Raw genomic sequence first — 26765 nt, forward strand, 5'->3', positions numbered from 1 at the left:
CCCCACAACGCTGCCCTTTGCACTGCCTTGGTGCAGCCAGGGCGGGTGGGTGGACTGCAGGTCCTTGGCACGGGATTTACCCCAACCAGCTCCAGGCTCCCCTGTGCTGTTCCTGGAGACTTCAAGCCCAAGCGGCTATATCGGAAGTCTTGATTGCTGCTGCTTTGCTTTTGCAATACCACTTCTGTATTCTTCCAGGATTTGTCAGAACAGCATGTTTCCCCAGGAAAAAAAATACGCAAATAGGGTAATGAAGCATCTGAGCCTACAAACCCCTGCTCAGTCCCAGAGGAGCCCTCTGGAGACTGCTCTCGCCCGTGAAATCCTGGGCCTGTAGTGCCACCTAATGAACAAGCGCCGTTCACAGTCCACAGGCATGCTGTTGTGTGCAGGGAAATGAGGCAAAGGGTTCCTTAGGGCACTTCATCCCTCTCTAATGCCTTTCGTCCTTCTCCCTGTGCTTCAGATATGACTTATTCGATCCTTGCAACTCATCTGTTAAGCAGCAGATAATACTTATCCTGTTCTGCGGACAAAGCACAGAGCAGCTTTTTGCCAAGCCCAAATACACAAGACAAGTTAACAGTAGCTGAGTAACAAATTAGAGTAACTCCTTTCTCTTCATCACTTTGGAAAATCCTGCCTCCAAGGGAGAGGCCAGAGAGGTGACACAGTGCAGTGTTGCAACCTGCACCCTCCTCCCGGAACTCATCAGCTTGTTCCCCGTGCACCAACAGGATCCTCCTGAGAGAGAAGCCACGAACTCCCATTTTTAGGAGGCAGAAGTTGGGCTCTGTTTGTTTGGTGAGGACAGGGGTCAGGCACAAAGGATCAGGAATGGCTCTAAAGGGCCTAAAGGACTTTTCCTTGATAAGAAATCAGCTGCTGCTTGGTTTTTACATAGGAAATCATCAAAGAGAAGGAGAACGAATGCTCCACACAAAGTGCAAGCTTCCTGCTGGTCACAACAACTGCCTTCTCAGACCCAGAGAGCAAGACACTGCGGTTCTTCCCAGGACTGCATCCAGGTTTTTGGCCTCTGCAGTTACAGAGGCTTCCCAAAGGGCAAACCATCACCCGGGTCAGGGAGCTGCCTAAAGGCAGCAGGCAGAAAATGTGTGAGAACTCAATCCCTCCCTAGATCTCAGGAGTTAGAGCTGTGCATTCCTCTTCCTCCATTTACTTTGTCTGTCTTGATCTCAGGTCAGACCCCCACCACCTTATAAAGGTGATGTCACAGAGCACGGCACATGTGTAAATGGTAGCTGTGTGGTCAGAGCCCTCTCCCAGAAAGCAGGAGGTCTGAGCTAAGTGTTCTCCTCAGCCTGGAGGGACTGTAACACACTCTTTCCACCAGCCTAGTCTGTTCTACACCGTATGGCATGGCATGGCAGAGCATGGTTTAACATGGTATGTCTCTAATATGGATGAAGAGCACCTCCTAGCTTCTGCATCCCAAGAGGACAACCCCGATGTGTCCTGCCATGAAGGCTAGGTGCCTGCTTCTGGCACCAAGGCAGGAGATCTGAACAAAAACGCCAATCGTGTCACAGACTGCGCAGATGCTGAACCCTCAGCTAAGTGTGAAACAGACTCTGGCCCCATACGTGGTTTTTAAGTCTTTCAAAATTTCCAGAGCGCTTCAGGCACGAAGAAAGCAAACACTGCAACTCTGGCCCCTTCACAGTAGAAGGAACAGGGGATGTGCACTGTCTCACACGGAAATAGTCCTCTGTGAAAAGAAACATTTTTAGGGCTGGATGCTGTACAGGCAGGAGGTGCCATTAGAGGATCATACATGAGAGTGGGGGTCTTTGGAGGTTTTAAGCAATGAACAGCTGAAGAAGTTTCTGTAGAGCACGTGGGAGCCAAGGCTTTTCAAAGACATATCATATGTCCACAGATGGGCAGACTTTCACTAAAACAACAAAACTCAAGTTAATTGAAGCAACAAAACTCAATTTCATTGAAACCACAAAAATATTTAAAAAAAAAACCACCCCAAACACAAAACCAAATAAAAAAACCACAGAAGCACTTATTTTCCATTGCCCACCCACACTTCAAGTTTAGGCTTCAGATCACTGAAAATCCTACTACAGCTTCCCACAGAGGAATTTATCTGAACTGTGTACTTTGTGTACCAAACCAGCATTACTTCACTCATGCTGTGACACAGAAGTACTCAGCGGTCAAAGTGGCCCAGAGAGACGGAAGACCGTTCCCTAGCTAAGTGTTTATCTTGGAAAGTGGAGATTGGCATTTCAGCACCTTCACTAGGACCCATTTAGGTATTTTGCATGAGTTGGTGGGCGCTGGGTAACAGTCAGAGATTGGGATTGGGACACAGATCTCCTCTTGCCCAGGAAAATAACCATGAAGATGAGCCATGTCACACCTGTTCCCTGGCCCAGTGAGCTCTGAATTTGTCTTGCACTGAGCGAGCCAACTTCAGTGGGTCAACATGTGCTCCCCTTGCTCCTGAGATAGATAATAATCTGGTGTTTGGGGAAGTCCCCCAGAAGATGGGATTTCCCAGCCCTGAAGACAAAAGAGGGACTGGACCTTGATCACCAGCACTGCTGGGTGTGTGCTATAACTGCTGAGCTATCGTTTAACAGGTAAGAAAACAAGTCCTCTTCCAGCGGCATTTTCAAAGAAAAATGATAGCTGCTACTTTCTACACTGATCCTGCTCTGGGACGTAGCCGAGCTCTTCAAGGAAACCCGGGAAGAAACACCTACCTGGCAGTTCCCAGTCGCACCAGGGTGTGAGCCAAGGTGCAGAGGAAAACCAAGCTGCCCGCCAAGTTGAGGTGACACTAAGGGACAAGTGCCAGCTGTGCGGTGTTTAGAGGATCACAGGCTGGGATTCAGCACTTAGCATCCCATTTAGATGGTATTCCAGGTGCCTCAGATCTGTGCCCAAGTCATGGCCACAATGAAAGAGAAATTCTGGGTGCTCTGATCTAAAGAGGATGAAAGGCTGAAGTAGAAGACTGTCATAAAAACCCATGCTGGGAAAAAAGCGGTTAAAGATAGAAGTCAAATTGCATTGAACCCACAGAAGGTATTTTTCTTCATGGCAGACCCCAACTAGAGCTCCCAGGGGGAGCTTGGGCCAGATGATCTTTCCTCCACCCTCTAGGACTAGCCCCTTTGGCCAAGGCAAGGGGACTTCCATGTTTGTTTTCCTTATGCGTGTTGTGTAACCCCCAGAGGCAGAGCACTACTTCGCATTGGGGGCCGTGGCTCACTGCCCATCCACTGTCGGGAAATCCCTGTGCGGGGGGCAGATCACAGCCAGGTGAAGAATGCACGGCAGAAGCATAGCTTTAAACACATCCTTCGCTGGCTGCTGTCGCAAGGGCTCCGGAGTAAGCCGAGGAGCTGCCAACCGGCAGCAGGGGGCAGCTGCATTCTTTCCGTGTGTTTTAAGAAACTACAATTAAAAGTACTAATTGATATGGGCATACCAACAGGGTTGTTTTTCTGGTGCCTTTGGGCTTAACTGCACTGATGCCTATACCTTGCTGTGCTTCCAGCCAGCTCAGGGGTCTGAGAGGGTGCTCTCCTGGGCCAGGGCAGCATTGACCATGCCCACTCACTGTCCTGTACTGCTGTGATGAGGCTGCATGCCGAAACCATGATCTGTGTATAAAATGGACCTGCCCACAGAGCAGCATGATGAGTGCCATCTACTGATAATTAAACATACAGCACCGCAGAGCGGCAGGTTCACCCATCGAGCCAGTGATACATAGCAAATGGCATCGGCAGTACTGTTCTTCATGGCTGCTAGCTCCTGTGACATAACGGAGTTGTGGCACCACCGTGCTCGTAGGCTGCCAAGGCTTGCTTCTGCCCCAAGGTCGTTTCTTGAAGCTTCATCAAGCAGCATTTCTTCAGGGATGTGCTGGGTTGTTTTGAAGCTGTGCTGATCTTTGCTGCAGTCTTCTGAAAAAAAAAAAAAAAAGAAAAAGAAAAACAAAAACCAAACCAAAAAGCTTTGGCAGGATTAAGCTTGGTAGAATATAAATGACCATTAATACATTTTTAGTGTTCATGTAAGTGCTTATATCAACTGGAAGCTGAATCGCTTAATCAGGCTAGTAGCAATTAAAATGGTAATTTTTCTGTAGTAGATTCTGCTTGCAATTTTTACTCAAGTAAAACTCTTTGAAGTTAATTGGAATTTTGATTAAAGGCTCCTGGATCTGGGTCTCTGAATTTGTACTAAGGAAGATTCAATATTTACTTTGGTTTTCTGCACATTGAGTTCACTGCTGTATATTAGTGTGACTGTACAATCAGTCGTAACAAGAACAATAAAGATTGCTGTAATCTAGCTCTTGATATACTTTAGAAAAGGGGTTTTTATCACAGAATGGCTTTTAAAGTACTGCTAAAACAGGCTGTAAGATCTGAAAAACTTGATCGCTTAAATTGTTTGTCTTAATTATTTCTAGTCCCTATAAATGGCTTAATAGCATTCACTTAACAGTAATTCAGAACTCGGGATGGGGTGAGAGAGAGAGACGTTCTTGCTCTTCAGTTTCTGGTTGGCAATGCAAAAAAAAACCCCAACAAACCCTACTCAAATTACATTATAACCATTCCTAGGATGAAAAGTAACTGTGGTGTAACAGCTTCAAAAAGCAACATTTTTGTCCAAAATGTTGCAAACCACCCCCCCACCCCCCCAAACTCAAACAAACAAACAAACCCTCTGTAAAAAAACCTGACCAGACTATCGTGAGATCTGAAAAGTAAAATGAGCCACAAGCAGTGTGTTCTGGTATTGCAGAACCAGAGGAGCGTTGTCATTGTAGCAGAATAAAACCCCCGTGAAGGAAGGAGGACTTGCATGGAAAAACCCCCCAGCAAACAAGGAAATTATTCTGTTATGTCGTGGGATTTGCCTGGAACTTTGCTGCATGTCGATGTCATGTTGTGGACAGATTTCATCACTCATCCTTCCAGGCAAAGGAGTGCCATGCTTTTTCAAAAGCTGCGACATAACTGACGTAAATATTGCTTAAACTTCACTTGGGTCAATTGCTGGTGTGAGAAAAGGGAAAAGCAGAAAGAAAGAAGGGAATAATTGTGCAGAAATTATACTGATGATATCGAGCATGTGGGTTCTTGTCTATTTATAAGAAGAGTATTACAGCTTGCGATCAAAATGCAGGTTGATTTGGGTTTTTTTCATTAATAAAGTTTCTTTAATTTTGAAAAAAAAAAAAATCCTTGACCTTAAAAAGACACATTAAATAACAAGTTGTAAATATCCTCTACTAAGAAGTGCAACAGTTTATCAACAATGGATTTGTCTACAAGTTTTTTGTGACTGTGGGATTTATTTCTGTCCTTTTATCCTAAGGTGGTCATTGGAGCACAGTTTCTTCCATTTCCCAGTTCAGCACCACAGTAATTGGATTCAAGTGCAAGGAAAGGGATTAAAAACAGGTTGTAGCAATTCAGAGGAATGTTCCGATCTTCTTTGTCTCTAGTTTTGCTGAAGTTCTTAATTTTGAGATACAAAGTAAATTTTATCTTAAATATTTTTCTCTATTCCCTCTAAAACATAGAAGCATAATACGAGAAAGGAAGGATTAAAATGAAGATCAAAGCCTTTTAGATTATTATTATTTTGCAATACAGTACCAAAACCTTGAATATTCAACAGCTATGCTGTTACAGAACCAAAACTACATTATAAACTGCTAGGTCTATTTAATGGTTAGCTCAACGATCACAATTCTCAACAGTGAACTTTGAGTTTTTAAATGGCTGTGGCAAGAACAAGCACCCTGCCAGTTACGGCATCCACACATATGGATTGGGTATGTTGTGTGAAAATTAACACTTTCAAACTAAATTACTAATATATATATATATTAACTTACTCTCACTGTACACTTCCTTTTTGTATAGTATTTGCCATTTGTACAGTAAGGTTCATCCCATTTCAGACTTTGCATAAAAACAGCATCCAGCGACATGCAATCACAGTGGAGGAGCAATTGAGCACAGTTGTGGGAGGAAAGGTAGCTACATGTGTAGAAATGCTCTGATGAAAAAATGCCTTAAGAGACTTAAAAAAAAAAAAAAAATTTGTTTAATGCAGTGGTCAGGAAGCAAAAGCACATTTCTGCATACAGGATCGGTGCGCAAAGGAGCCTGGACACTTCCATGCTGAATGCCTGCTCACAATGTTCCTATTTTCTCCTGCCTTACCCAAGCAAGCATTGGCCACCTTGAAGAGGTGGCCTTAGGTTCTGCTTGTTTCAAGATGTCAAATAATTACGTGTGTGCTACATCCATAAAACCCCTCAGCAGTTCATGAGGCGGCACTTGAAGCGGGTGCCTGGACAGACAAGCCACACGGAATTTCTTCTGCACCGGTCCGTGCCGCCTGCCTCTCCTGCCCCAACGCTTGGGCACCTGCTAGTTTCCCACCCGCGGCCGATGACACGCGATCGCTGTGGGCCATTCCTGTGCAAAACACTCGTAAATACTACTGCTTTGCGGCGGCTAGAGACCGTGCCGGCGGCGGCAGAGCTCCCTCATGGCGCCCCACCCCGCAACCGCCGGGGTGTTGGAAACCGACGGCCTTTTCCGTGAGGAAAACGGGGTGCCAGCGGGACCCTGGCTCCCGGAGAGGGGAGGGGAGGCCGAGTGCCGGCCGCGGGGTGAGGCTGAGCGGCGGCGGGAAGCGGGGGCTGAGGCGGGGAGGCGGCAGCGGCCCCTCAGGCAGTTCCCGCCCAAGCCGCGCCCCGCCTTCCCCCACCACCACCCCGCCCTCGCGCGCGCGCCGGGGAAAACGTTGCGCAGGTTCTAAAGCGGGGCGGGGGGAGGGGAGGGGGCGCGGCCGCGCGCGAGGGGGCGTGTGAGGGGGAGCGGCGGGTAACGGCCGCCAGCGGGCAACGGCCGCCGCCGGGCCAGCCTCCCCACCGCTACCGCCACCGTCGCCACCGAGGGAGGCAGGCAGCCCCCCGCCCCCCCCCCCGCCTTCCCGCCCTCCGCTTTGCAACAGCCGGCTTCCCCGGTCGCCGGGCCGCGCCGACTGTCCCGCCCGCTGCATGGAGCTGTCGGCCATCGGGGAGCAGGTGTTCGCGGTGGAGAGCATCCGCAAGAAACGCGTGCGGAAGGTGGGCTGCGGCAGGGCGGGCCCCACCGGGCGGAGTGGGGGGGGGGGGGCCGCACCGGGACACCCCCCGCCCCTCCTGCCTCGCACAAGCGCGGAGGGAAGGGGGGGGGGCGTGGTGGGCGCGCGCGCGTGGCCGCCGTGCCTTCTCCCCCCGCGCGGAGTGACGGGTGTCCTCGCGCTGCCGGCGGGGCGGGGGCGGCATCAGCACCTGCCTGGGGCCGGCGGGCGAGGGACGCGCGTGTTGGCGGGAGTTGCTCGTGGGGTGGGTGGGTGGTTGGGGGGGGGTGTCTCCGTGGGTGTGGTTCTGGGGCAGCCTGGGGCGGGGGGGGGAGGTGTCATTGCTGAGGCGGGGGCGGGGGGTGTTCAGTTTCTGCACAATCAGTGCTGGTGACAGCAACCCGGGTTTGGAAGGGTCTGGCGGCCAGCTTAGTGACTCAGTTTCCCCAGCTGTGAAAATGCTCTCCGTCCCCACAGGCTGTTACGAGGATTAACGTGTAATCACGCAGTGTAGACACTCTCCGGTAGAAAGTTCCTTATAGGGCAGTGTTTTCAAACAGTGGGAAGCTGATGAGCCCCCTGTGAGGAAAACGAACCTGGGTGTCTGGCTCGAGTACCTGAGCGCTTTGCTTGCTGTGCTGTTGTGTAAAGGTGTCTGCAGCTGCAATAGTGGCACTTCAAGGGGTGGTCATCCTGCATGCACGAAGGCCTCTGCTATGCTTTGGGAACTGCTTGACGAGCCCCTCAGTATAATATTAAAGATTTTAATAGTTGTATGCATTGCTCATGGAGCCCTTGAATGTGGTTTCCAAGCACTACACCTTTTTTTGCTTTTCTTGCTTTTTAAATCTGGTACTTAGAGTGAACAAATAAATGCATAACTCTGAACTTCAGCTGTGAACCGCTGTTTGCTTGGGTCAAAAGGTTGAGTGACTGTGATGGATGGAGGAGTGTTTGAGTAAAGCGTGTAGCAACTGGAAGGGAACATGCCAAAGAGATGCTTCATAGGTTCTGAAATATTGTATTTCTTCTCTCTGCTTTAAAAAAAATTCCTCTGACACTTGCTCCTGGTGTACATCTCCCTCTTGCGTTTATGCATGCTGACTTCTTGTAGGCTTGCCTGTAAATGCAGGAATGGATGCAGTCTTGCTTTCTGGTTGGCTTTTGGCGTTCTACCTGCTAGGCTTCTGCAAAGGTATGATCCCAAGCTGATGGTAGTTCAAGCACGCTTAAATACCCCTGCGTGCCCATTTTCTGGGGGAAAAGGTATAGTGAGTGTAGTTGAATGAGGAAGTGGCTTTGTTTTGAAAATAAAGTGATGGGAAATGAGCTTTTCAGTTGCAGAGTTTAGTCCTGTTGATTGGTTACATCTCTTCCTGTAGCCCTTATTTGGTTGCAGAATTCACCAGTTTTCTTCTTCCTTTTTCTGCCCTTAGGGTAAAGTAGAATACCTGGTGAAGTGGAAAGGATGGCCCCCAAAGTAAGTTGTATTTTACTTGTCTTTTACTCTTTTTCTTTAGTATTTGGTAATGGCTTACACTGTATCTCTGCAACTGAGTCTGAACGAGTAACCTTTTGTGCCTCCTTCCAACAACAATAAACAAAAACAAAGAGCCACAAACCAAAACTCTGTATTTCTGAAATGGCAGGTGAGGGATACAAACCGTGTGCCAGTCTATTCTGACTGGTTTTGGCCATCACTGAAATAGTCCATTGAGATGCTTTCTAGATACAAAAGTTTTTAAATTCATTATGAGTTCAACACAGAACCTTGATTCTTATCGGTTGTACCCAGCTCTGGGGTCTCCAGTACAAGAAAAACATGGACCCGTTGGAGTGAGTCCAGAGGAGGGCCACGAAGCTGATCAGAGGGCTGGAGCACCTCTCCTATGAGGACAGGCTGAGAGAGTTGGGGTTGCTCAGCCTGGAAAAGAGGAGGCTCCGAGGAGACCTTACTGCAGCCTTCCAGTACCTGAAGGGGCCTACAGAAAAGCTGGAGAGGGACTGTTTACAAGGGCAAGACTGTTACAAGGGCAAGTGATAGAAAAAGGGGTAATGGCTTTCAACTGAAAGAGGGTAGTTTTAAATTAGATATTAGGAAGAGACTCTTCACTGTGAGGGTGGTGAGGCACTGGAACAGGTTGCCCAGAGAGGTTGTGGATGCCCCCTCCCTGGAAGTGTTCAAGGCCAGGTTGGATGGGGCTTGGGGCAACCTGGTCTAGTGGAGGGTGTCCCTGCCCGTGGCAGGGGGGTTGGGACTAGGTGATCTTTAAGGTCCCTCCCAACCCAAACCATTCTGTGATTCTGAACTTGGAATGGCGCCTGCTTTTCTGAGTCAGCACCAAGAGGACCCCACGTTATTTTTAGGGCTATATGCAGTCTTTTAAAGTAGAAAACAAGTTGATGGTCTTGTCTTCTTGTCCTACTGCTTCCCCTCTGCAATTCACAAACGGAAAGGAGCAGTGTTACAGATGTATTGATTGTAGCCAAATGCAGGTGATCTTTGTCCCTTGAAAATTACCGCCATGCCTATGTTTCCTTGTTCAAAACCTTCTGTTATTTTGAGTGCCTTGTCTGCTTTTCCTTTGGTTGTTACATTGCAAAAAAAAAAAAAAAAAAAAAAAAATCGCAGCATCGCTGTGCACTGTTTACAGATACTTCTCTTATTAAAATGCAGCTGCCTCTGAAGAGGAGTAATTGCTCTGTGCCTAAGCAGTCTGTAAAATGCTTTGAGATTAAAAGGATTAGGTAACTGAAGAATATTACTATGTTAGCTAGCAGTCTAACAGAACAGCCTCCTGGCCAACCCATATGGGGCCCTGTCTTTGCTTTTCTGTTTGTAACTGTGTGTGTGTACATACACAATGTGCGTGGGTACAACTGCATTACATGTGCAGCGGCACTGCGTGTTGCTAAGCAAAGGGGGCTGCGTTTACTGGTTCATCCTTGCAGTTGGAAAGTGAGGGCCCACTAGGATGTGGTCCTGACAGATTGTACCTGGCATCCAAGAAGTTGAAATGTGTTCCTGCATGCCTAATCCTTGTGCTTATAGGGCATGTGTGAATATAAGCAGCTTCTCCTCTCTTGGTGGTGGTGGGGGGAGAGGGTAACTTTGTTCTTGACTGTAAGTACTGCTGTCAAAGTGTCACCTTGTGCACTTGTTGAGCACCAGTTGCAATGTAGTGTGGATCAGTTCTTGGACCGGTTCAGCCTCTTAAGTAGCCAAGCCTAATTTAATTTCTGGTAGAGACTGGGAAACATGTTTGTAGGCTGTGAGGCACCATCTCCTTTTGGCCAGAATACTGATGTTTATCCCGTTCTCCTTTCAAAAAATGCATTGAGGTCCTTCTCTTGTAAAGTCACTTGCCAAGAAGGTGGGCTGAGGCATGGCATAATGTTTCCTTGGACAGAGTAGCCCTTATTCTTACTGCTGCCTTTCCTTGCCCTGTACCTTGGAACCCTGCAGGAGCCAAGAACCCTCTTTTGGAAATTGAAAGCAGAGTCTTCTGCCCAGAGAGCAAGAGGATGTCAAGGTTCCCTTCTTTTGATGCTGTGACATGTCCAAACACCTTCCCTCTTCCCACAAACTCTAAATCTGAAGAGCACTGATTTTTTTTCTCCCTGCCTCCCCCCCCCCCCCGCCTTTAACTGTTCACTCAGTGGTTTGAGTTGCTTAAAACCAAGATGCTTTGAGCATTGAAGTCACTTTCATCCTGCTAGCAGTTTCTGTTCCTTGTTTTAAACATACACATACATGCCTGTAATGGCATGCAGCACCACAAGCTGTTTGCTTCCAACATATTCCGTTTCCTCGTCCCATGTCGTATTTGTCTTCATTCCTCTCCCGAACCTTGTTGCATTGCTCTTTGTAATCTCGGTACCAGTTATCCCATGATCCCCATTGGAGGCTTCATGGATAGGAATAAGGATAGGTTAGTAATTTGCTGCTTTCCCATGTAATTGATATTTCACTTTTTTTTTTCTTTTTAATAAAATATTCTTGTTAATGCCCTGCGCCTCAGATTTCTGGATTGTACTGCTGGAGCCAAGGAATGGAGGAGTTACAATCTGATTCTAGCTACAAGCTTGTTTACAACTTGTGTTGCAGTTAAGAGGGGAGGGGGAAGAGGAGGAGTAGAAGGAGGGGGAAGGAAGATCATATGATCTATGTTTTCCAGAGTGCCTGCTCTCTGCAGTTCTGCTGCAGCCTGGGCGGTGTGTACCCGTATACATAGCTCTGTGTATATGTGTGTGTGTGTGCGCGCGCGCGTGGCAAACTGAACCATGGGGGTTTTTTATATGCAGTGTTTTGCCACTGCAGTGAAGCCAGAAACTGAGCTTCAGAGAAAAAGGCAACACCCACCAGTTTTTGTGTGTTTTTTTTTAAAGCAAATCCCCTTTCTTCTCCAGCCCATGAAAAGCAATCCAATGTCTTTTTTTCCCCCTTGTGTTGTTATTTTTCTTAAATTTGTAGAATGAGTGCCAGAATCCCTGAAGCTGGGAGGAAACCTTCTTCTGTTGAAACAGCATCTTGGCTTTGACAGCTCACAGTCAGGTTGCTGCGGGAGGCTTCAGCAAAGGAGGGAGGGAGGGATCAGCTGGTTATGAAGACATGTCTGTTCTTAACTCTCTGATGTACACTGCACCATGGGATATCTGAACTTCATATTTTTGTTTTTCCCTTTTGTAAAATAATTGTACTTTCATTTCTGGAACCATTCTCCAGGCATGCTCCTACATTTCAGTACCTTTCTTCTGTCTAATGGAGAGATTAAATGGAAAAGCATGCCCAAACCACCTCCCCTGTGTCCATATATATGCATGTATTGTGTACCCTCATGAGCAGCCTGTGCTTTATCCAGAAATGTAAACATCCTAAAATGCTTTCCCCCTGTTTAAAGACACCAATAGAAATGCACCCTTGCCCACCTGCATGTGGCTCCTCTCTGGCCCTCCTCGCCAGGGGCTGGGAGGGGCTCTGTCTCCAGGCCCTGGACCTCACATTCCAGAAAAATTCATGTTCTGAGGCACTTGAGGTTTCAGACTTGCTTTCTTGCCTTTGAGTTTGTATGGTAGAGATATGCCACTCACTTTTTCTGGGCAAACATGGCCCCTTAGAAACAAAAATGCCATGAGGACCACCTTGTGATCCTTTCACCTTCCACAATGGGAATTTTTGGCTGCTTCTCCCTGGTATTAAGGGCAGGTGTGCCTTTTGGGAACCCCCTGCTGCGTGGGTTCAGTCCTTTCCTGAGCATCTGACTCCTGTCACAGCTGCCTGGCAATTGAGGAGGGAAATGGGGCAGTGAGTGACACTGTTCACAGGCTACTTTCAGAGCATCAAGCTTATTTTGAGTAGTTTTGGTAGCCCTGACCGCAATTCCAATGGGTTCCTCCTGTGCAGGTACAGAAATAGTGATGACCTCTGCTAGATAGAAATAACCTGCAGGGGGAGTCGAGGAAGAGGAATAATTGGAAAGTCGCCATCAACTTGCCTCAGGGCCCAGGTCTAAACATGTTTAGTTGAATGGCATCAGTGGAGAAAAATTAAACTCTTCTTAAATGAATACTTTCAGCTCCAGTGATTAGAGGTAATTAATAATGCAGGTGAGAAAGCGTACTTACTCTTTAAGCACTCTAAATTAAGAGAGACCTATTTTTCAGAAAGCTGTATCAGATCGCATCTCATTCTTTGTGGGTTTTGTTGGATTTGAGGGAGTGCTGCAGATGAGACCTGTTTAGGCGTTGACTTAAAATCAGTTTGCAAGTGTCTGCACAGGCTTTGCAAACAGTGTGGAGGGGGCCCTGGGGAGGAAAGTCTTCCTTGTTCTCCTACAAAAGCTGCTTGATGCTTGGCCCTGCCTGTTTTGGGAAGGGGAGGTGGTGTCTGTGGGAAGTGGGGAAGGAATGGCTGGGATTCCTCAGAGCTCTCGCAATGTTGTGGCAGGCCCCACCGACCCTTGTGAAGACAGTATCCAGGGCCGCAGCACACTGGTAGCAGGCCCGCAGAGAGAATATTTCATTAAAGTATTGTTTACTTTATATTGCTTGTGTTTTCCTTCAGATACAGCACGTGGGAGCCAGAGGATCATATCTTGGACCCTCGCCTGGTAGTGGCTTATGAAGAAAAGTAAGGGTGCATGTTCTTTCTCTCCCTGGATGCAGGAAAAGGAAATAGTGTCTTTATTTCATAGTGTGCATAAAGTGCCCCTGTTGTCCCTACTTCAATCAAAGATGAGATGTATAGCAATGAATCCTGGTTGATCTCTGTACTCTGGTGTTGGCTGAAGTCGACAAGACAGGGTTAAAGCAGCTTTGATTTGCACTGTTCAGGAAATGAGGCCAAGAACAAGTAGCACTGAGCCAAAGAGCAATCAGTCTTAGGTTTTAATCAGGTCCAGGGCTGGACTGGAGTGATGTGAGGTGATAAGTTTCTCTAACCCATCTTTGATCAGCTGAGTCAGAGAAATTTCCTTATTGCAAGGCTTTCACTCCTACAAGAAGCAATTCTGGGATGTTTTCCAAGCCCACACTGGTCACCATTGGGTTTTAATGAAGGAATTAAGGGAGCTGTGCTGCAAAAGGTAGAAGTCCCAACTGGGTTTTGTGCTGTGGTATTTAGTACTCGGTTTGATTTGTCTTCCTCTTTCACAGGGAAGAGAGAGACCGTGCATCGGGGTACAGGAAAAGAGGCCCCAAACCAAAGCGCCTCCTACTGCAGGTAGCCTCTTGCTCTTCTGTGTATTTCTATCTTGTTAGCTGCTGTGCTTCCCTTCTGCTCACAGGGAGGTGGAAACTGTCCATTTGCTGTTGCGTGGACCAAATTGAAGGTAACAAGCTAACACAACAACATGAAATCAGTGGGTAGGCAGATAGCTTTAACCTATTAGCTGAAGAACCAGCTAACTTGTTTTTTAAAAAAAGCAAAACAAAAGAACCAAACAAACATCAGCTCTTGCTCTCTGAACTAGGATTTTATAAACTTTGGGCTTGGGTGGTTGCAGGTTACCTGGTTTGCGTGCTCTTTTAATTTCATGTTGGGCTTGGACTTTCCATCATGTTAAAGGTAGCCACTGGTTGGAAGCGGAGTTCCAGCACGCTTTGACTGTTGCCAAGCAAAGCAGCCAATCCTAGGAAGCACGTATTAGGAAGAGCTTAGATGGCAGTTGAAGAGGTGAGAGAAACAGTGTTGTAGAAGCAGCACAACTTATCCTAGCTCATCTAGATGTTCAGGGACTGAACAAAGAATAGTTTCCTGGCTCCTAGGTGGGAGCCCTGACTACATTATCAGATTGCCACTCTGACCTTTGCTGCGTTGATGTCTTGGCAGCGGCTGTATGGCATGGACTTGAGGAGTGCCCATAAGGGAAATGAGAAGCTGTGTTTCTCTCTTGCACGGAGATTTGGAGGAGGAGACAGCAGCCTGCCAGGGGCCAAGACAGGGCAGGCAGAGTTCTCAGAGAAGACTGGGGGAGCAGTCCTACCATTCTCTCTCCGGAAGCAACGCAAAAACCAGAAGTACCTGCGACTGTCAAGGAAGAAGTTCCCCCGCATGACGAGCCTGGAGAGCCGAAACTGCAGGCATGAATTCTTCCTGAATGATGCAGTGGGCCTAGAGGCCAGGCAGGGCCCTGAGGACTGGGAGGCCATGCAGCACACCAGCAAAGAAGGTAAGGCCAGACCCCCCTTGGCTGTGAAGTTCTGGGGCATGTGAAGGATGCTCTGCATGCTTGCTCCTTGCTTGCCTCATCGTGGGATTGTGGTTTAGGTCAGGTCCTCAGAGCAGCTCTCGCTGGCTTACGTTGTGGCCCTCTTGTCTGCACATTCCTATCGTGTTTGGACAAATAGTGCAGATTAATCTGCTCTTTTGGTGCTGTTGCCTCTGCAGTCTTTATCAGTGACACCTCTCCAAGTATTAGAAAACATGTGGAAGATACTGCAATCTCTTGCAGTATTACTCCCCTCTTCCAGTTTCCTCCCAGCAGAGGTGACAGGCAGGTGTGATAGTGATGAACTCTGCCTCTGTCCACATATCCACACGTGTTCAGCCTGCTGCTCTGCCAAAAGGAGCTTGGCTGGCAGTGGACAAACTTGGACACTGGCACTCCTCTCTGCTCTGAGGAGCCTACAGGAATGCTGCTAGGAACCCATAGTGCATTCCTCTGCCCCCTCCTTCCCTTTCCTCTCCACACCCCACGTCCTCTAAAGCCTCTTGCTATAGAGCTATGTGAGAGGGAGATGAGAGAGATGAAGTGAGGACGGTAACTCCTGCCTGATCACACTGAGTAGGCAGCATGAGTGTAGGCACGGGAGATGTCCAAGCACACTTGGCATTTTGGGGTGGGATACCAGCATCTTGTGCAGGAGGGCTGTGGGATGTGTGTGTTGCTCTGAGTTACCAGGGAAACTCTATCCCTGCATTATTAGAGCTTCTGAAGGCGTAGCTTTCCTGAGGAGTGGAAAACCGGGTCTTGTGCTGCTTGTAGTAGCTAAGGGAATCCTGTTACTCCTTGCTAGGAGTAGCTGTTAGCCAGCCTGGATTAGGCAGGATTTTTGGGAGGGGGCTGTGTTCTGGGAATCAACACTATCATCTCCCCCCCCCCCCCCAACTTTCTGAGGGGGACTCGAACAGTGCCCAAAATCCAGGGAGGCAGCAGTGGGGGTAGCAGAGAGGAACCCAGCGTTGCATCCTGGCAATGGGCATATGTGTGTGGGTCTTCCCCTAGAAGCTCTGGGCTCTAAAGCACTTGGAGATCAGAAGAGTGAATGGCACTACAGAAATGTGAAACTGTTTTTGTTCTCCCCGGACACGCAACCTGCATGGAATTCCAGTTGTTGTTAGAGGGGATTGGACTCTTTCTGAGGTGAAAGTAGGCACCCCAAGTATTTGAGACACAGGCCAGGAAATACACTCTTAACGGGCCCTTGTTCCTTGCCCAGGTTGGGACAACAAGGTGTATAGTGACAGGGAAAGGGTACGTTTTCCTTCCTCTCTCTGTGTGTTTTTGTGGCTGTCTCTGGGGGGCTGGGGGGAAGTGGGGCTTTGGGTAGCAGAGGGACTGATAATTATTCTTACAGTGAGAAAGTGCAGGGATGCTTGGGTTTATTGTGTGGAGCTATCGGGGAGAACAGCCTCTCCATGAAGCAGTATTGATGGATTTTTTGAGAGAATCACAGCCAAGCACCAGACCCTCCATTTTGGATCCCTTTGACTCCCATAGGAGTATCTGAAGAGCATGTGTAAGAGTGTGTGATTTTTGACTTTTCAGCAGGGTGGGGCATTTATAAGCTGGTGAGCTTACACCTGCATGAGTGTGCTTTGCTGACACAGAGCCAAATTAGGGGCTGAGATGGGGTGAGAGGTATCAGGGAACTGTGGATGGTTAGATGAGCTGGATGGTGTTACGGGGTCTTTTGACCTCTGTGTAGGCCACTTTGATGCTGGTGTGTGCCTGGACACCTTTGCTACTCTGTCCTTTTCCCATTATATCCTGCAGTGATCTTCCCTTTTCCCTTAGCCTCTGAGGGGAGGGCTTGCCCATGCTCTTTCTTGCCTTGTAGGTGCAGACTTGGTACAGGCTGATTTTACCCATCCTTTGTCAGAAAGGAGGCCCCTTTTGTATCCTTCCCTGCCCTGTCTTCTTCCTACTTCCTTCTCCCTCACCCTCTCTCTCTCTCTCACTAACGTGCTCTTATCTGCCTCTCCTTCTGCAGCAGATGTGGATGGCAGTCTCCCTTGGATTCCCACTGTGCCCCCCAGCGAAGTGACAGTGACAGACATCACGGCAAACTCCATTACCGTCACTTTCAGAGAAGCACAAGTGGCTGAGGGCTTCTTCCGAGACCGGAGTGCGCAGTTCTGAATCTCTGTTTTCAATACTCCCCAAAACCAGTGCTTTTAGGGTGGGGCTAGGGAAGGATTATTTTACCCCTTAAGAAAACACAAAAAAATCCAAAATGTCTCCTCTTAAAATGTTTACAGAGACTTTTTTTTTTCCTTCTTTTTCCCCTTTCAGATATGCAAAAAAGGGCAGCATAGGGGGCGTGTGTTTGTCATTGCTTTGTCCATCTGGAAAACTGACAGCCCTTTCCCTGGCAAAGACTCCACTCCTAGATGCAAAAGCAGCAAGCTGAACAATTTGCCTTTTATCCTGTTAAGTGGCGGCAGCTGCATTTGTGGGGAGAGGGCATGTGGAGGTGGAAAGAGAGCTGGATCTCTAGCCTGCCGCCTTGTTCTGCAATTGATATCCCTTGGATAAAGATACTTCTCTGTGCATTGCTCTTCCCACCTTCCTCCTCCCTCTCTTCCTGCAGCAGTGAGAGGCGATGGATCCTACCTGTGTAGATAACTCCAGCCTGTTAAGACTTTATCTCCAGTGCTGTTTTCCCTGTGGCCTGCTGTCAGGACTTCAGAACCATATTTGCCTGTCTGTGGTAAGTCAGTCTTTGCAGCACGGGTCCGTATAGACAACAGAGGTTTCTCCCTTTGATTGTTGATCATGCAGAAAGACTGAAATGCGTCTCTGAAATCTAGATTGGCGACATAAATTCAATTTGGCCTCATTAAGAGCTCAGAAACCCAGCGCAGTCGAGACATACCATTCTGTATATGCTAAATGGGATTTTCAGGCTCGTCTCTGCTGTGTGAGGAATGCGTTACGGAAAGTGGGGTGTTCTTAGCCTTTGCCAAATTCAGTATTAATAACAAATGCTGCCCTGAATCTGTGGTAATAAGTTTGTTGAAAACTGACTCCTCTGCCCTGGGAGGAGGGGGTAATAGGACAACCGAAGCATTGCCTGGCACTGCAAAGATATCCAAGATACTGTTACAGGCCCAGGACACAGGAATTGAACAGAACTGAGCTAGAAACGGATCTTGATTAGCAGCAAGTTCTGTTCTTGGATCCCATTGAAAAATCCAAGGTAAACAACATGTGGGGAAGGCATGTATTAGGTTTGAGGAGGGGAAAAAATGTCTTAGTTCTTAGCAATGAGAATTCTTGGATTGTACTGCCTGACTAATATTCTTCTGTGACTCCAGTCTCCTCACAGTATCTGTGATCCTGTACTACTTTACTGATGGGAACTTCCCCGTGGAAGGCTTAAAAATCTTTGCCAAGGAAAGTGGTCTGCATTTCAATAGACCCTGCCTGATCTTGCACTTAAAAATGCCTCATGCTGGACTGCCTGTGACACTTTGAGTTTTTTGAAGAATTGCTGTATTTTGAGTTGGTAGTTTAGCATAGGATCTGTTCTTGCACATGCATGTTCTCTTCCATTTTTAACAGCAAATTTTGTTTAAATAACTTAAAATTTTAAATATAGACCTTTTCCTATGGAAAGCAAGAAAAGTAAGCTAGAGTCTAAGGTGGGAACTTCAGGACAGAGTGCTGCAGGGTAACATTGGCTACCATCATGATTACTGTCCTTAAATCCTTTCTTTCCTCTCCCCACTCTACCTGAAGCATCTCTTATCTGCTGTATTTATTCTAAATGAAGCTACGAGCCTTCTGAGGTAAAGACACCTGTGGAAATCCTCAATGTGTTCCTCTGAAGGGCCTGGCTGCTGGCCTGCAGAATTTGGTGGCTCTGGGGCTTCTGGTCCTCCAAACATCTACTTTTTGCAAAATGCTTGGACTGCCCCTATGGTTTTTATTCAAAGCAGGTTTTACCTCAGACAGGATATGGCAGCTCGGTGTACACTTACAATTTCCCCTTCCATCTCAGAGTTGTTTGAGCAGGCCTGTCTTCCACTGTCACAGCAGTTTCAGGACCACTGGGAAGATCTTGAATTTCTGAACTAACCTTTTGTCTCCCAAAGAAGTGACATGGGAGTTTTGTTATGGAGAAATCTGAGAAGGTGAGAAGTGGAAGCTGGGGTGGGGATTATGTGGTGGGAGGAAGAGTGAGTGGGAAAGAAGTCTGCAGTAGCTAGCAAGGGCAAATTCATGAGGTAAGCGTACAGGCTCAGGATGTTTGTTGAACGTGGGTGTACACAGCAAGGCTTCTGTACCTGGAGTTGCACCCTCTTTTGAAGGATGTGGGGTCAGGCAGTGTTGTCGTTGTCACCCCCCCACACACACCCGCTCTTCCCAACACCTGCCAAATGTGCTGAATACCTGCATCTCTCTTTTTGTTGTGACCAGTGGACACACCACATGGCCGAGCCCAATCTTGAGGGTTTTAGCAGGTCAGGTAGTTATGGCTGCAGACGCATATTTTAGTTTATTTTTTAAAAAAAAGTCTTGAACTCCAGCTCATCCTGCTAAATCTTCATGGCATTTATTGGATCTAGCTTCTTTATTCTAATGCAGCTACTGCCGCCTTTGTCCTGTCTTCATCTCAGTGTACAAATACACACAAAAAGGTTCCTCTTTACTAAGGTTCTTGGCTTTGGCTGACATCGGAAGCAATACCAATCCTGTGGCAGGAAAGAGCTTGTCCTAATAAACTGGATTTCCGTCCTCTGCTTTTCTGTCCACTCATCAGCTGAGACTTCTCAATGTTTTGTTTTGGCATTTGTCTTTAAACATCTTTTCTTCCTCTATGCAGTGGAGTTTCCAAAGACCTGTGGTGGTCTTTCAGAGAGGATCCACCCACAGCTTTGTATCTTAATCATTTTTGGGATCAGGCTAGCTTGTGTTCTGCTGGTGACTAATCATCTCACTTCTCGAAGTGTTTAACAAAGTACCTGGCTACCGTGCTGCTTTGTCTGCAGGTCAATGAGGAGTTAACCCTTATCAGGTTAAGACAGTTGCATATGCGTGGGTTTGGTTTGTGTGTGTGAGGAGGAGTTTGTGGTAGGAAACTAAGCAGTTACTGTGTTGGGGTGGACTTTTTTTTGACATTCATGAATTCTTCCTTATCTTAAAGATCTTTTTGAGAAAATTTTTCTCTTGGTCTTTTTAAAATGTGGCTCTGTTCCATATTGTCTGGTGACGTATCATAAACTTCCTTGGCAGAGCTGGCCTTCAGCGACTTTAAAATTAGCTTTATTCCACTTCTGCAGGTGTAGATATGTATTGGGGTTTTACTTGTGATGGCAAGAGAGGTTGTCTGGGTTTACTTGTCTCTTCTCCCCAGTACTGTCCATCTGCCAGTTCAACCCAAAATCTGAAAATTGAATTGGGACCTCTTGGGCTAACGTATCATGAAAATCAGATGCTGTGCTCAGAGCTTCGTTAAGCATTCCGTTTGATTAGAAGAGCCAGAATAGTATCCAGCTGAAGCTGAGTTTAATAATTCTATTTGAAGCACAAGCCGAGAATAGAAATGGGCTAACTCTCCCATACCTCCTTTGGCTCCATGGCTGTAAACAAGAAAAACAAACTTCAGCCAGTGGAAATTACTGAACTGTATGCAAGAAACAAACTTCTCGAAGAACAACTGTTCTAATAGTCATTCTTAGAAATGTTTCCATGTGAGAATTTACCAGCCATGTTTGGGGGACGGAAGTTTTTATTTCATCGATCTTCTCACAGTGAACTCACTGTATATGATATGACAGAACTTAGGGGTTTCGTGAGATTGGAAAACCTTTATTGTTAACACTGTTTAAAAAAACAAAAAAGGAAAAAAAACAGGGAAAAAAAAAAAAAAAGACTGCCTCTGTTCCCAGATGGTTGTAAACTAGATGCTGTTGCTCTGATATATAAGTGATGCCTTGGAACAGTAAGTTTTAACACATAAATAGTGGCATTAAGAAGCCTCGTAGCTCCTGCATGCTCCTTATTGTCTTGCATTTGCTTGGGGCCCCTTCTGCTTGTGAAGTCAGATCGAGGTAGTTGGGTTTTTTTCTTTTGCAAGCAAGACCAGGATATTATTGAGAGAACACCCAAAAAGCAGTTCCACTTGCCAAAATAAGCCCAAATTTGTTAGTGAATTGACCCTTGCTTAAGTTGGAGCCTCAGACAGAAAGAAGCTTATTGAGAAATGAATGGCGTTTTTTGTTGTTAGTGTTGTGAAACTGTCCAGAATTGTTCTTCTGGTGTTTTGTGACTGAATGTATAAAATTGTTTGTTCACCTCACAGGGGGCCCTTGGCCCCAGTACTGTTTCCTGCTGTACGCCAGCTAGTGCTGTTCGATGGTTTCACTGGAATAGAAAAGGGAGGCCTCGCACAGGTCAAAAAATAGGGTAGCTCATGCAAGACCCTCGGTGGTAGCCACAACAGAGGCTGGGGTGCGGAAGACAGCAGCAAGGCTGTCAGCCACATCCATGTATTTGAGCAAAGCTAAATCTACCACCTCTCCACCCCTTCCTCTCCTCTCAAGCTGTAAGTTTTTGCTTTCTGAAGTAGGGAAAGTGCAAGAACCTCCTTTTTTTTAAGGCTAATTGGCATCTACCCGTCTTCTGTTCCTCCCTTGCTTACCTGCTGCCTAGGAAGAAGAGGGCAGTGGGCCTTTCTAGGAAAATAGTAGGAGCAGCTGCTTGTCAGGGAAGGAGTTGTCTCAGGGTTGCTCTTGCTAGGGTGTTGAGGGCAGCCTTTGGGTGAGCTGGCAGTTGAAAGAGAAGGCATGTTAGAAGTGCAGAGGGCTTGTGGTGAAACTCATCCTTTGCATCAGCAGGTGGATGCCCCTCCAAGTTCTGAGTGGGCCCGGTGGAGTGGAGATGGTCAGCGCTGTGTTTGTGTATCTGTTTTTTACCATTTCGGAAAGCAAGGGAGATGTGTATATTAACAGCTTACATTCTACATGGGAATGTAAAGGTACAGGTAAAGGGAATATGCCGCTTTTGCCGTGCTTGTCTTCAGAAGAGTTGTCCTCAAGGACATGGTAAATTTGTTTTGAGACAATAGCTTATGATCGAGAGACCATGTTGTCTTCTGCCTGCTGACCTTAGTGTCCTTGCAGAGAAAGCGTGAAACTTCTGGGTGTCGAACCACCTGGATCCCCCCCCACAAGCAGCTGGTTAAGATGGGAAGGCCTAAAAAACTGCCCCAGGACAATTGGAAGGAGAGAGAAGCAATCACTTAAAATTGAATTCAGACCCTTTGAATCCTTTGCTGTAACAAGCACTTCCTGGGGCGATGACCCCTTTTTCTCTTCCAGCTCTCTTTCCCTTCCACTCTGAATTTCTTAAAGTACCATGGCTCAGCAGGGAGCGGGTGGGGGATGATCCCCAGTTAACTGGGAGTTGTAGAGAGGGGCAGAGCTCAATGGGAGCATGTAATGGTTGATGGGGGGAGATGGATTGCTACCAAGTTGGGATGGGTAGAAGCTTTGCTGCTGAGGTTGTTTCCATCTGCTGTGGGCTGCTCTGCAAAGATGTTAGGGGTTCTTGTCTGAAATGCGACGTGGGTGACATGTGAGAGCGCCAGTTGGACGTTGAAGGGGAGAGCTCATAAGACTGTTCTGAACCTCTATCACAGTTTGTCTCCTTACTGGGGTAGCAGAGTTTTGACTGGGAGGGGGATTTTGGAGGAGGTGGAAAGCCCTCATTATAATTATTATTATTATTAAAGCAAAAAATGTAGTGTCAGCACAAAGAAGCTTTTTGCAAATCTATCAAAATGTTAAGCAGCTTTTTTTTTTTCTTTTAAATCTGAAGTATGTTTTGAAGCACTTTGGAAATGCAAAGCACTAGGAGTGCTAAGTACTCCTTATCGTCTGTCTAAAAGTGGCATTTGAAAAGCAAGAAGATGTATCTGTTTGGGGCCACTGGCTGCTCCTTATCATTTTTCCAGAGCTGCCACCCAGCCCTTTGCCTCCCTCCCATGGCTGGAGGGGGAGTGTGCTCCACTGTGCCAAGTAAAGGAGGGCTCCCCAAGGGAGGAGAGGAGACGTGCAGAGTCCCTCGCTTGCCTTCAGGGTGCAGGTTGGCCTCCTCCTTCCCCACCTCCTTTGTCTGAGGAAAGGGAAAAATGAAGTTGAGTTTGTTTGAGTGGTCCTAGTCTGGAATTAGGACCACTTCTTCCAGCTCTGGAGACATCTTTAGAGAGTTTCCTGTCTGAAAAATTGCACCTTATTAGCTTAGTTGAGGAACAGGGAGATATCTGTCCTTCTGCAGGGAGTGGGGAGAGGAAGGGAGGGTGAACCAGGAGCTGTCTTGAGTAGCTGCTGAATTTTTCCAGAGGCTGTTTCCTCGCCTCATCTCCAACAGAATGGCAACAAAAGAACTAAAATCGTTTAGATGAAGCTTTTGTTCTGTGTATCTCAAGAACCTTTTGAGCAGGCTAAGATGAGAGAATCTTTTTTTCCTCACTGAGCCAGCTCTACAGCTGGGGGAACCCCAGTTCTCTGGCTGGATTTTCAGCACCAACCTTTTCCCTCAGCACACGCACATCGTTTGGACTCTTTTGCACACTGACTCATCTAATTTGGTATGCTTCCTTTCTGTTGGGGGGAGGAGATGGATGGGGTCGGTTAGAAGGGAGGGTCCCCGATGATTTTTTGTCTCTTCAGTTGTTGCTGTTGTTCCTGTCAGCACGCTAGAGTATCTGAGTCTTTGCACACAGAAAGCTTCCTTTTGCACAGAATGAGCTTCTAGCTTTTGTACAGACTAATTGAATGTATTTGGGGAGGGGGGGAAATAGGGAGTAAACCAATTCCAAACAAACCAATCAGAGTATAATGCCTTTTCTGAGCGAGTATGTGCTGTAAAAGGAGATTGTAATAGCAAAGGGAGGGCAGGCTCAAGTATAATTTGACACAAAGTGTGGTTTTATTTTTGTACTGATATGGATAAGAGACTGTACAGCATCTATTTATTTAGATGATTTATGTGGTAAATGTTGCAAACAAAATTATTAAAATATTAAATATGAGAACTGACATTTACCTAATGGTTTGTTTGTGTGGTCATTTACCTCCCCTTGTTTTAATTCTATGGCTGAATTATTTTCTGCCAGTCACTTCTGTTGCTATAAACATGCAGTGTGGCTGGAAAAAGAATGGAAAATGCATGCGTGCGTGAGAAAGATCGGTAAAGAGAGATCGATAAAGAATGGAGCCTGCAAAAGGCTGTTTCTGACATTACTTATTACTTTGATTCAAGGAGGTTAGGTTTTTATTAATTTTTAACCCACTGGGTAAGTTAGACCTGGGACGGTTGGTCTTTGATGGATTAGAATTTGAAGAGGAGAATGCAGGGTGACTGCTGCTCTCGGTTTGGGGAGTTCTTGACGTCCTTGCACAGTGCCCCAGTGCAAGGACAGCTCTGCCGGCACCAGCCGGAGGAGAGTGCTGGTGTGTCGCATATCCTTGGTCTCTTGCGGGAACGGAGAAAATCCGAGGCAAGGCCTGGGCTGCCAAACACACTCCACGCTGGTTGCCAGCGGGGAAGCTCACTCTCTTCCAAACCAAAGCCTCCGGCGTGTTGGCCTGCAGGGCTTTCAAGGAGCTCCTCAGGAGCCCAGCAGTTCCTGAGTGGCATTTGGCTCCCAGTTCACTGCAAGTAACTCGGGAGGAGTCAGCTGAGGAGCCTGAATCCTGGGACTGCGGCTACTCCGTGGAGAGAGTCTCACGGTGTCATTTAGTCCGCTTTGGTTTCTGACTTGCTCCCTCAAGGTGTGTGCTGCTCCATCCTCTGTGGAGGGGGAGGCTAGCCATTAATTGAGGTACCTCAGCAAGCGAATGTGGCTGGCTGAGATGTCTCTAGATGTAACGTGGGGGTGAGCCCTGCATCTGAACGCAGCTATGACGTCAATCACAAAAGCATGCAGAGCAAAAGCGGAGGGGGATGGGGTGCGTTTCCTGAGTCAGTCATGGCTCAAGGCAGCATGGTTAGGTCTTGCCTGCGTTACCAAAGCACAGCCAGCGTGCTTGCCCTGAGCCAGGGAGACTGGATCTGAGTGATGGCATCGGGGCAGGACTCCAGCCAGCCTCTTACTTTCTGGCAGCAGCTAGCGAGTCAGATGAAGTTGTAAGAAACTGCAGTGCAGTTATGGGAAAGCCTGCTCTGGAGATTTTCTTCCTACCCCTGCCAATGCCGCAGAGGCTGGCTGGCACTAGGAAACTCATAACGGCTTGTCCTTTTGCATGCATGTGTTGGTTGGATTAAAGGTTAATCTGGACAGTACTACTTTTTTTTTTTTTTTTAAATAATCTGTTGCTGCGCTGCCCCTCTGATCCGTACAGTGCAGCTGGCTTGCCTTGCGCAGCTCTCCTGATAGGATGCCTTAGAACAAGGGCAGTCAGCTGTGCCTCAGGACGTGCCCCTGGGCCTCTGCTATGGTAGGCAGCACCCGAAAGGGGAAGCCACGTGGTCTGAGTAGCTCGGGGTTCTCTGAGAACCACGGAGTGAAGTGCAGCGCGTGTGGCCCCTGTGATGGCGAGTGCTGCCAGGAAACAGGCAGCCACCTCCTCTCTGTTCAGTGCCACTTGTCTTCCCTGCTCTTGGTCCTTCTCTTCCCAGTGTTTTGCTCACTGAGCGACTGTTTTTTTGAAGCAAGGATGCTAGAAACCTGGGGGGCTTGTGTAGTCACCCCAATCCAGTTGGGGCAGCCTGGGCAGTTGGGCCTGCTTTGGGAACTTATAGGCAGGCTCCAGGGGTATTGTACTGCCCTCAGTGATGTGGGCACCGCATGAACCCCCATGGGCCTTCTCTCTTCGCTACATCAGAAAGTCAGTGGGCTGGAGGGGTGGTTGTTGTGGCCGCTGCTTGGGCCACGCTGAGCCACCCATAACTGCTGCATGGGGGGGTACGTGGTCAGCCTTTGCTCTTGCGTGTTTCAGAGTTACAGCTGGGAAATCTCACTGTGTGTTGACATGGGTGACCGTAGCGCCAAGGGTTTGCTGAAAAACCGACACAGCGTTTGCTTGAGGGGCTGGGATGCGCGGAGCTGCCCGGTGTAGGCGAGGGAATGACTGTTTCTTTACAGAAGTCTGACAGTGACCTCCCTGGAGCAAACAGCAGTGGAGTCAGTTGATCAACCCTTGGAGTCGTTCTAACGGAGATAAACGCTGCTACTTCTGCCAGGTCACGGGTCCACAAAAAATGAGCCTGGAAGCAGCTACCAGCTTTGAGCAGGTGAGTTTCCCATTATCAAGTGCCATTTAAAAAAAAAAAGTCCTTGCACCTGCTGCTCTTCCCCCTTGCTGGTGATTCTGATGAGAAAGGTCTTGTTGCTCCCCCAAAGCTTATTGCTTCCCCCAGGCTTCTCAGTGCTAGCATGAAGCGCTATGTTGTAGCCTATGACAACAAGGTTTTGCGGGCAGCAAGGCGCCAAAAAAGTATTTTATTTCAGTGTCCGTAGTGAACAATAGCTGTTCTGGGAGGGCCATCTTCCCAGGTTGTTGCGTTTTTAAAGTGTTTTACTGGAAATGTGAATGAAACAAAGGAAATACCCAACAATACTCTGAACAGCTGGATATTCTGCTGCTATTTTGCTTGGTGAGAGTAAAAGTTAGATGAAAGAGCCCAGGGTTGGGCAATACCTGTACAAGGGCTGCTCGCAGTGATTCGAGCAGTTGCTGTGGCTGAGAGAAGGTCCTGCTGACAGCTGGAAGGAGAAAATCACAGGAAAGGGCACATGGAGCTCTCTGAAATGCTGCTGCCCCTTCTGGGTTCATGGATCGGGGGTGCCTTGTGCTCCTGCCCCGAGGTGGTGAGGTGTGATGCTCGTGACCTGTACGTTTGTTTGGGGACGAGGCCATCAGTCACAGCCGCTGCACACGC

At 47.6% G+C, this 26765-nt stretch overlaps 1 protein-coding gene across 4 annotated transcripts; it reads left to right on the forward strand.

The window, feature by feature from the left end:
- The first annotated feature begins 6795 nt into the window (after window positions 1-6795).
- Window positions 6796-26168, forward strand: CBX7 (chromobox 7). 4 transcript variants are annotated; one of them, XR_012835389.1, is made up of 8 exons: window positions 6798-7153; window positions 8586-8629; window positions 13214-13279; window positions 13804-13870; window positions 14480-14819; window positions 16864-16998; window positions 17464-17583; window positions 25969-26168. XR_012835389.1 is itself a non-coding variant. In XM_075752378.1 (7 exons), the coding sequence occupies exons 1-7, from the start codon at window positions 7085-7087 to the stop codon at window positions 17496-17498; spliced, it is 753 nt and encodes a 250-aa protein (XP_075608493.1). In that variant the 5' UTR covers window positions 6796-7084; the 3' UTR covers window positions 17499-23926. The 4 variants fall into 4 exon arrangements, 3 of the variants coding, with proteins under 3 accessions (XP_075608493.1, XP_075608479.1, XP_075608499.1); XM_075752378.1 differs by lacking the exon at window positions 25969-26168 and having other exon boundaries at window positions 6796-7153; window positions 16867-16998; window positions 17464-23926; XM_075752364.1 differs by lacking the exon at window positions 25969-26168 and having other exon boundaries at window positions 17464-23926.
- Window positions 26169-26765: the final 597 nt, after the last annotated feature.

This window comes from Balearica regulorum, chromosome 1 (genome assembly GCF_011004875.1).
Source record: "Balearica regulorum gibbericeps isolate bBalReg1 chromosome 1, bBalReg1.pri, whole genome shotgun sequence".
Classification (NCBI taxonomy): domain Eukaryota; kingdom Metazoa; phylum Chordata; class Aves; order Gruiformes; family Gruidae; genus Balearica; species Balearica regulorum.

Excerpts from the sequence above, each read along its gene's own strand:
- CBX7 (XM_075752364.1), top strand. The coding sequence starts at position 7,085 with ATGGAGCTGTCGGCCATCGGGGAGCAGGTGTTCGCGGTGGAGAGCATC. Across the intron at positions 7,154-8,585 it reads GCAAGAAACGCGTGCGGAAG|GGTAAAGTAGAATACCTGGT; the intron begins GTGGGCTGCGGC and ends TTCTGCCCTTAG. Across the intron at positions 16,999-17,463 it reads GGGCTTCTTCCGAGACCGGA|CAGTGAGAGGCGATGGATCC; the intron begins GTGCGCAGTTCT and ends CTCTTCCTGCAG.